Source organism: Martes martes (assembly GCF_963455335.1).
Source record: "Martes martes genome assembly, chromosome: 13".
In the NCBI taxonomy this organism is placed as follows: Eukaryota; Metazoa; Chordata; class Mammalia; order Carnivora; family Mustelidae; genus Martes; species Martes martes.
In genome coordinates this window covers 40,987,239-40,997,359 of record NC_137901.1, presented here as the reverse complement: position 1 = coordinate 40,997,359, position 10,121 = coordinate 40,987,239, and the positions used below count along the sequence as shown (strand labels likewise).

At 36.2% G+C, this 10,121-nt stretch overlaps 1 protein-coding gene across 1 annotated transcript; it reads right to left on the bottom strand.

Annotated features, from left to right (window-relative positions):
• Positions 1-3,671: 3,671 nt before the first annotated feature.
• On the bottom strand, positions 3,672-7,844 carry LOC308354246 (transcription factor BTF3-like; the record flags this gene model as incomplete). The annotated part of the gene is made up of 3 exons (XM_080821606.1): positions 3,672-4,038; positions 4,227-4,333; positions 7,800-7,844. The coding sequence occupies 3 exons, from the start codon at positions 7,842-7,844 to the stop codon at positions 3,672-3,674; spliced, it is 519 nt and encodes a 172-aa protein (XP_080677732.1).
• Positions 7,845-10,121: the final 2,277 nt, after the last annotated feature.

The window sequence follows — 10,121 nt, the reverse complement described above, 5'->3', positions numbered from 1 at the left end:
TTTTAGGGCAGAAGAAAATGTATGTGAAGAAGCAAAGGGGAAGGACACAAACCCCAACAGGGCGTCAGATTTCAAGATTTGAGAGAAAAAGGATTATTCCAAATTAGAAATGGACATAAAAAGGTAAACGGTAAGCCACTTTTTCCAACAGATGAAATAAAAAGGAGAACCTTGGCTAGGTAGGAAGCAGTATATTCCTTGCTAGCCTCCCAAGCATAAAGCTGTTTATGATGTGCCTGCATATAAAAGAGGACAGCCTCCCATAACCCAGGCTGTGATATTTCCCCAGTGACCCTGGTCCACAAGGCAGCTCAGTAAGAAATAGCACATTTTCCTGCAATATCTGTAATGACAGTGGTGTCTATCTTGGACTAGAAATTGTAGGGCCATAGAAACTATGATGCATTCAGTCTTGTCTCCAGCTGAAAAACACAAAGCTTTTGAAAGACACCCTTTGGGTGGCATTCCTCTAATGAAGGCTGAATCACTTTTTGCAAGCTGTGTGAGTTTGTCAAACGAAGAGAAAGGGACTGTGTATGATAGTAGGTGTCACATTGAAAATAAAACTTTCAAAAGGAAAAAGGAAGTAAGTGGTGGTATCAATCTTGGTCTTATCCATCTTCCCCACAGGGCTACCTTTTTACAGAGCTAGTTGGACATGAGTTATGCTGCTCACTCCTGGTGGGTGCAGAATAAACACAATATCTTACCCACGTATGCTTCTCCTTCTGAATGTTTTCAGAAATAGTATGTGATAAATCACCAAAAAAGAAATCTTCTTGGATTTTGTATAATTATGATCTCTTCGAGAAACATGGACAGGCATAGAGGTATTTTTAATACACCTGATATTGTAAGTTATAACCCTTGCTCGAGGATATTACCACTAAATCTTTAATTGATACTAATAAAGTAATTGTGGTTCTAGGTCTTTAATTGATCCTTAACTGATACTAATAAATTGATCTTTAGTTGATACTAATAAATTCATTGTGTAGCACTAAAATACTTAATAAAGACTGATGCTTGTTCAGAGAATGAAAGTTTATTGTTGAATTTTAATGTATAATTCAAATACATTGATTTAGTTGCTCATTCTTCCCCATTCTTTGGACACTTCATTTTGATTAGCTAAATGTGTTTTGAAGACATTTCTTCAGTTTGCTGAAAAAGTCAAAATCTTTCCTAAGCTAGAATGTAAACACAAACACTAAATCATTTACTAAATATCTGTCAGCAATTTACAATCCCATAACCTCATTTCAAATTAAAATCTCTTAATGCTCCATCATTCCCCCTAGGGGAGATCAGCTTGAAATTCTCAAGGCAAATCCAAATTTCTTCTCCAGATTCAACTTAATTCTGATTTCTCATTAGAAGGCTTATTTAGAGTAACATGATGTAATCTGCTTTCTCATCATGGACAGCTGTGTTTATCAGCCTCCAGACATATTAAAGGTACAGATATATTCATTTATGATTGAAAAAAAAGTAAAGCTATTTCAGGTTTTTTTTGTATGTCTTTCGTACACCTTTGCAGTATAGGTTTTACCTTAATTTTGTATTGGATCAAGTTCCTTTTCCTCTTACCACTCTGCTATTATTTTTTTTCCATTTTTTAATTTAAATTCTAGTTAGTTAACATATAGTGTAATATTAGTTTCAAGAGTAGAATTTAGAGATTCATCACTTACATGTAACACTCAGTGCTTATCCCAACAAGTGCCTGCCTTAATGCCCATCACCCACTCAGCACATCCTCCCACCCACCTCTCCACCAACAGCCCTCGGTTTGTTCTCTATAGTTAAGAGTCTGTTTTATGGTTTGCTTCTTCTTTTTTCCCCATGTTCATCTGCTTCATTTCTTAAGTGCTACATATTAGTGAATGCTGTTATTTTTTTTAAAAAAGCAAAAACAAAATAACAGATCTTATTTTTCCTTTAAGTATTTTTAATGAATGAATTTTATACATATGTACAAAACTAAAAGGACCACACCACATTATGCATAATCTATACAAGTATCTGGGGGATTCATGAAGGAGGGTGGTTGAAGTGAATTAAGACTGCACTTAATGTCACACCAGAGGAAATTTTTTAAGAAGTTTTTAAGAAGACCTCCAAAAAAATTCATTCATTGTCCTATCTCCAAAAGACTTTAATGTATACATGAAATTTAGCATAGTGACAGGACATTTTTCCTTATTCTTTCTTGGTCTTGATGAAGAATAATATGCTACAATTTCAAAATAATAATCTTTCTCAGGCCAGACATCCTACAAAACGGGTCAAGGATCAGTTGTATCTTTGTATCCGCTAGTGTTGATTACCAGCTCTACTCCAAATTTTTCACCAGCAGAGAGCCAGTCTGAAAACAGACTTAATCTCTGAGGCTTGCAGGAAAGCAAGGACAGTCCCCCTCCATCCCATCTGTATATTGCTTTGACGACAACTTTATAAAGGATAGCTTTTCATCACATAAGGACAAGAATTAGCCAGATACTGCTTTTTGATGTTGATCTTGTTTTTAACCCTTAAATCATCTCTATGATTCTAGAACGAATTCCCTAATCTTTCATTGTTTGTTGATATTTAACTGTTACAGCACAGTCCTGATACAGGAAGATGATTCTGATATCCTTCTCATTTGTTATTATTCAAGTTGATTTAGAAAAGGAAAAAAAAAAGAAAAAACTCTGTACTACATTTACTTTCTTATGGTAGTCACGGTCTGTTTGAAAGCATTTTTTATAAGTATTTCTTTACCAAGCAATTACTTTTTGAACACCTGTCGTATGACCATGATTGTTGAAGACATTTTGGGGACAATAAGAAAAGATGAAAATATAATGCAGTTACAGACCCTTAGGAATATACAAGTTTATGTGGTAAGTACAAGAAGGGGCCATAATTATCTATATATGCATATTATATATGTATGTGTGTATATGTGTGTACATATGCATGTATATATTAAGGAATGTGACATTCGTAAATGATCTAATACTGGGCTAGAAATTTCTAGTTCAATAAGAGCCATTGATAGAAATTTAAATTTTAAATTCAAGTCAATTAATTTTAACTAATTACATTAAAAGCTTCAGTTTCAAATTAAATTAAAATTAATTTAAGCACAGAAGGATAAAATGAATTGGGAAATCTAAATTATCTCTCCAAACTCTCCTTTTACTCCCGATTCCTGGACCATTTTGTTGGTGGTGAGTGCTTTCAGGTTTTAGGTCATCTCTTCCACCAGACATAAATAGGATATTTGATAAAAGAAGAGGGCAGGAGAGTTAAAAGGAACTTCCTCCTTTATTGACACATTAACAAACAACAAAAGCAACAAATCCAACCTTTTCTTTCTCTTTTTTATATCCACTATAAGACAAAGTTAAAACTTTTTTTTTTTTTAACTAGGCAAAGAACTTTATTAACCTTACTTCAAACTTTATTCCCAGGCTTCGTCAGCTTAATTAGCTGCAAAGAATGAATTGTGTATAAGCAAAAACTGGAAAGAACTGCAGTGTCCAAGGGGCTTGGGCTTAAAAATATTAGAAATCCTAGGTTTTATCGGATCCGTGAATGAAATTTTTAAAAGCAGTCATAATATGAAAAAGCAGCTCCCAGTAACTTCTTCAAGTTTTGTTTTCTTCAGAAACTGATTCAATTCAGTTTGCTTCATTCTTGGATGCTTCATCAAGATTCTCCACAAAATCTGAAACTTCATCATCATCATCCTCTACGATAGCAAGTGGGGCTTTTCCATCCACAGACTGTGTGGGCAGAGCTTCAGCCAGTCTTCTTAAATTAGTCAAACTGTCTGTATCAAGTTGGCTTAAGATACTGGGCAGCATCTCTGTCAGCTGCTCTGTGTCAGCGTGGCCTGGAATGATGAAAGTGTTCACTGCCAGGGATGCCTGACCTTTAGGGTTGTGAAAATAGATCACAGCTTCTTGGTTTGTGAACATATTCGCTTCTTCAGTACCAGAGATATTGTTTGCCCCTAACTTCTTTAAGAAGAACTGATGTTTTGGGCTGGGTGGCTCAGTGGGTTAAGCCTCTGCCTTCAGCTCAGGTCATGATCTTAGGGTGCTCAGATAGAGCCCCACGTGTGGTTCCCTGGTCAGCTGGGAACCTGCTTCTCTCTCTCCCTCTAACTCCACTCCCAGTTTGTGCTCTCTTTTCTCTCTCTCTCAAATAAGTAAAATCTTTAAAAAAAGAACTGAAGTTTTTTGGCATCTTCTGTAGCCATCCTATGAACCACCCTCTTTTGGCAAACAGTTCCTTTCCCACCAATGCTCATGTGTGCTTGCAGTTTGGCGAGTTTCTCCTAGTTTATGAGACTTCCTCTCAACTTGCTGGAGCAGAAATGGGTATGAGGGGGACTAGCGTCAGGGCTAGGTGGGTCTCAGGGGAACCCGCTGAGAGAGATTAGGTGTACACTCGTAGGGATGCAAGATGGCAGCTCCAAAGTAAAAACTTCTTAAACAATTTGAAAACAATAAAAAAATTCATGTCTGTTTTTATTGGTGAATTATCAAAAGGTTTTCCTTGTAACAGGAGCAATTTATTTATCCATGAAAAGCCCCAAATATTAGCTAAATACTTATAAGACATCTCAATAACACACGGGTAAATATTGTCAAATCAGTTCTAAATTCAGAAAATCTCGGGCAGACTTTCTGGTTACAGGTTTAGGGACCTTCCATACTAGCCAGAATAATCATTGCTAGACTAGGTTAGGAGGGTGCATGCACTAACAAGCCACAGGGTGAATCTTAGGATTAGGAGTTGTGGTTTAAAAGTTACTTGCACACATCCTGTAGTAAAAATAGCCAGGTGCACAACAGCCTCACACCAGCGATGTTAGTGTTCACACTAATCTGGTTCCTGAGGCACAGCCACATAGAACAGCCTCTTGCTTCTTCTCTTTCCCCTGAGCTGAATTTTCTCATCTTAACAACTTGCTTACCTAGAGCCACAGTAGCTGATGGGCTTTTCTGGCCAATCGGGTTGATCTTACTTTTTTTGGTCAGTCCTCACTTGTAGTCTCCAAGTCCCTAAAATGACAAAAAGGTGTCCCACCTTTACCTAGAAGCTACCACAAGTCTTCCATTTCTCCAAACCTATCAGTTAAGAATAGACAAGGCAATGAGAACCATAAGCAAAAGCTAATATACACAATAGTACTCAATAGTCACCAAAAGAACAAACTAACAAGTAGTTCCCAGGTAAAAGTTTAGGAAAATTCATGCATTTAAATATGGAAATGATATTTTCCTTGGATCTTGAGCAAGATCAAAGTTACAATAAATAACCGGTGGAAAAATATGGGGGAGGAAAAGAGTGAAAGAATATATGTATAAATCTGTATTTATTTAGATGTGTTTATGATGCTTAGAGGCTTACAGAATGATTAGGGCTACAGTTAGGGTGGACCATATATCTGGGTTTGCCAGGGACAGTTGTGGATGTTGCCTATTCCTGGTGTAATTACAAATAACATCCTACTCTTAAAAGTGTATCAGTTTGGATAATAAAATCTCATGATTATTCTATCTGTAGTTAGATAAGTCATCATGGTGAAGATGAATTATAAAATAAAAAAACAAAAATTTTTAAAAAGTCAACTTGTGGAAAGCAATGAGTCAGCATTAGACTGTGAAATTAGGAGACCGGGATTCGAGGTTGAGTCTGCAGAGCTTTGCGTGGGTGAAAATGAATATATTCGCTTTTGTGGAGCACAGTGTTTGACTTTAAATGTTACAGAAAATGAGATCAACTAAGCAGAGAGAATCCTAGTGATTAAGAATTTTGAAGCCCGTAATTTCGAATTCTAATTAGACTTCAGCCAGCAGTTATTTTCCTTCTCAGAAGAGGAGCTTTTCTCCAATTGATATGGAAGAATTCTTGATTCTTGTTGCTTCAGAAAGCCCATAGTCTGAATGATATATGGACCATGTTGATGCCCATGCAAATTATGAGGCGTCAAAAGGTAAGAAATCAAAATCTAAACTATAGACACTGAGGGTAAGACAAAAGCAGCATGTCCTCTCAAGTGATAGATACACACTCCATGGACTTCTGAAGTATAAAGAAAGAGAACATCACTCTAATTACTAATTAGTAATATGCATCAAGATTTTTAATTCCAATGAACTCTATTTCTTTATTGACTTTTCTCCTAGTTATCTCTCAGTGAACGAGATAAAAGCAAAATTTTAAGCCAGGAGTAAAACACATCTTGGGTTATTTATTTTTTTATTATACCCACAAGTCTTACAAGTTCTAATGAACAACAAAAAAGTCAGAATTGCACTGCCCCATGCCCCTGACTAAATACATTATACCTTCCAGAGCCCTTCAGATCAGTGCCTATTGCCTGGTTCTAAGTTCCCAAGGAATCCTGTAATGACTAATAGATGACTGCAGCTCGCATGAAAAATCACATTGTGTCCTGCTGTACCTCAGATCTGAACAGTGCAGCCCACTAATGAGCCAGTTGGGCTCCTACGTTGCTTTTCATTCCCTTTTTATGCTAATTATGTTGGCTGTGGTGACCATTTTCCTAGTCGATTTCAGATCCAACCTCCTCCCTTGTACTTTTCTGTCTGATATCACAGAAGGGCGTGTGGGGATGTGGGGTGAGGGGGTAGGGCTGACTCTGCAAAGTATAATCCCCAGGCTCCTTTGGGAACTAATCTCTGGTTGGATCAAAGACAGACCAGAGAGCAGGGGGAAGGGAGAAGCCAGGGGTAAGTCCCACTCCCACCTCTGCCTCAGAGATGTGCCATTGGCAGTGACTCTGTCTCCATGCGGTTCCACGTTCCACCAAAGGCTTATTTTATCTCCCTCCTGACTCTTGCCTGGACAATTCCATGGTAGTTCTAATACTTTCTGAGCAGTTCCAATTGCCCACTTTTGCTAACAGCACCCATCCTTGGTTACAGGCCTGGGGAAATCTCAAGGCCATTTCTAGTTTACCTCGTTGTCCCTGTTTTTGAATTTCCTCTCCTCTAATGCCCTTGTGACATGGATCTCTACCCATTTACAAGAACTCTCTCTAACAACACAGCTTGAATGGACTTTCTTTCCCCAGCACCTTTCTTTTAAAAGAATTCCCTTGCTTAATGATGTAAATGGAAGTTTAGAGACAAAACTAACTTTAGAATAAAGTTTTTATTATGTCCATTGTCAGAGTGACTGCATTCTGACCTTTATAGAAGATTCCCAGTTTAGGCTGTTCCAGCCTAGTTATGAAAAACAACCCCTTTTAATCAAAAGTGTTTCAGTTCACAAATTATATGGTCATTCTAACAATTGGCACCCTGAATTTATCACAGTTTTCAAAACCTTAAAGACGACGACATGAAACATGGAATTCAGTACACTTCCTATTACTTGACAAGCCCAGTTCTTTCCCAATTTATGGGTATTGAGTTTTCATCTTACCTCAGAGACTCTAGAGTATGACTGGATTGTTTCACAGTGTGAAAATAGTTAAAAAGTTCTGGAAATATACATGAGCAGATACTCACTTAGTGACTGGAAAGTTAGGATCTATACTGATTATAAATAAAAACACTAAAATTTATATAAATGGCTAATTAAACCCAAATATTTTACAAGAGTAATGTCCAAAGCAGTAGCATAAACATTTGGGTGGAATAGAACCTGGTACCTTTATATTTATTTATCCGTTTAGCAATAACTTTTAGGTGTTTACTTTGTACTAATCTGTGGACTAAGTGATGGAGAAATAGTGAGGGGAAAAAACAGAAAAAAGATTTATTTACCTTCAGGGGTGTTCCATTGTTAACAGCATGGAGAATTAGCACCATGCCTTTTGGGCAAATGGCATAGAAATCGTATCAAGAGCATATATGTCCATATCTCTTAGCTTATTAGCTCAAAAATTAATTATAATGAAAGAAAGACAATTATAAATATACAAAGCCCAATACACAAAATATTACTTGCAATAGTGTTTGTAATACAAAATTAAGCAACCTATGGAATATTAAGTAATACTAAGTATTAAGTAAGCATTAAGTTAATACTTAATTAATATTAAGTAAGTATTAAGTAATACACATAATTGCATGTTTGCTATAGTACAATTATCTTAAAAACTAGAATGTAAGAGTACAGAAGTAAATGCAATTTTTTTGGTTCAGTAATTTTATAGATATTTCTCTATCTTAAAAACTTCCTCTAATGCCATTTTCTCCAGTTAACTCCATTTTAAAATAAAAATAAAAATAACAAAGAATTCACATTGGCCTAATAAATAATTGAGAATGTAAGACTTTAAAGTTTGAAGTTACTTTCTGTAAGATGAAAAATTAAGCACTTGTGAAATGACTATTTCTCTGCTTCTTTCTATACATAATAATGAGGTAAAACCTCAGTGTGTTGACAAAGACCACAGGCTGAGTCACAGGCTAGGAATTTTGTCACTTTTCTGCCAATGGCTAATTTTGACTAAAATTTCTTGAGTGGTTTCTCATCTGTACACTGATGAATCTGAACTTAAGTAACTACTGGTCTATAAACTTTTTTAAAAAGAATGAAAATTTTAAATCTATGAACATCTGTTATCACTAACAACTGTTACTAATTACACTGCCATTGTATGTTACATTTGTAAACCTGCATTTATCATTTTATGTTTACAGTATATTTTTATAGATCACTGATAAATCCAAGAATATACAGTTTCAATATAAGTGCTATAAAAATGATAGAGAGTATCATCCTCAGTTTAGAAAAAAATACCTATCCTGTCTCCCTTCTTATTGTATGCGTACTGGTATATCAGGAAGCTGTTATGCAAAAACGTCTCACAGGCCTTGTGACATTCGCAATCTTTACTAAATGAAACAAAAGATAAAAAGCCCCCTGGGTAGAATGTCCCTAATGAACAGAGTTGACATTAAAATGTGACAGTCTGACAGAGAGAATGATCTGAAGAACTCAAACATTCTTATTGCATGTGTATGAATAATCAAAAGATGGGAGACAGGCAAAATTGCTATCTTAATTTATTTTGTCACTGTAATATACATTTTAATTGACACAAAAGTTGTTTAAAAGTTCACTTTTGGGCGCCTGGGTGGCTCAGTGGGTTAAGCCGCTGCCTTCAGCTCAGGTCATGATCTCAGGGTCCTGGGATCGAGTCCTGCATCGGGCTCTCTGCTCAGCAGGGAGCCTGCTTCCCTCTCTCTCTCTCTGCCTGCCTCTCTGTCTACTTGTGATCTCTCTCTGTCAAATAAATAAATAAAATCTTTAAAAAAAAAAAGTTCACTTTTGAAGACTGTTGAGTTCACAATAACGCATTCATGTGGAAGGTACATGATAGCTTAAGCGAAGGCAGGGTCTAGGCCATATACATATTTTCTATGTGTACGTAGCATGTCCTCAATGCACATTTATTTAATGAACAATTGCTAACTAATACTGAGATGTAAGTTCCATGGGATTAGGGATTTTTTATTTTTGTCTCTTCTGCTGACTGATGTATACTAAGCTCCTAGAAGAGTGACTGGCACATAATAGGTGTCAATAAATATTTGTTGAAACAATAGATGAACCAGAGGAAAAAAAAAAATACCCATTTTCCCACTTACTTGTTGAGTAGTATTATTGCTAAAACGCCCTTTTTCAAAAAATGTAGTGGTTAGGGGGACCTGGCTCGGTCAACCTGTTAAGTCAGGATCTCCGGATTGTGAGATAGAGTCCCACATTGGGCTCTGCACTGGGCATGGAGCCTACTCAGGATTCTCTCTCTAACTGCTCCCTCCGTCTCTAAAAAAAATTAAAAATATAAATAAATAAATAAATAAATAGTGTTTAGAAAGAAGCTTAGCCATTTAGCTGGGGGAATAACAAAAAGGTATGGTGAATGCAAAAGTAGATGAACACAGGCCTATGAGTTACCTTCAATCTTTAGCATGAGTTGTGAGATTACTGGATATGTAGATGTTTTCAATACGTTCTTTATAAAATGGAGTGATAAGGATATTAGCAAGTAATGTATCTACCTGATTATGTTTACCGGTAATTTATTAGTGAATATCCAAAACTTGGTGGCTTAAACAACAATGAACTTTAATAGC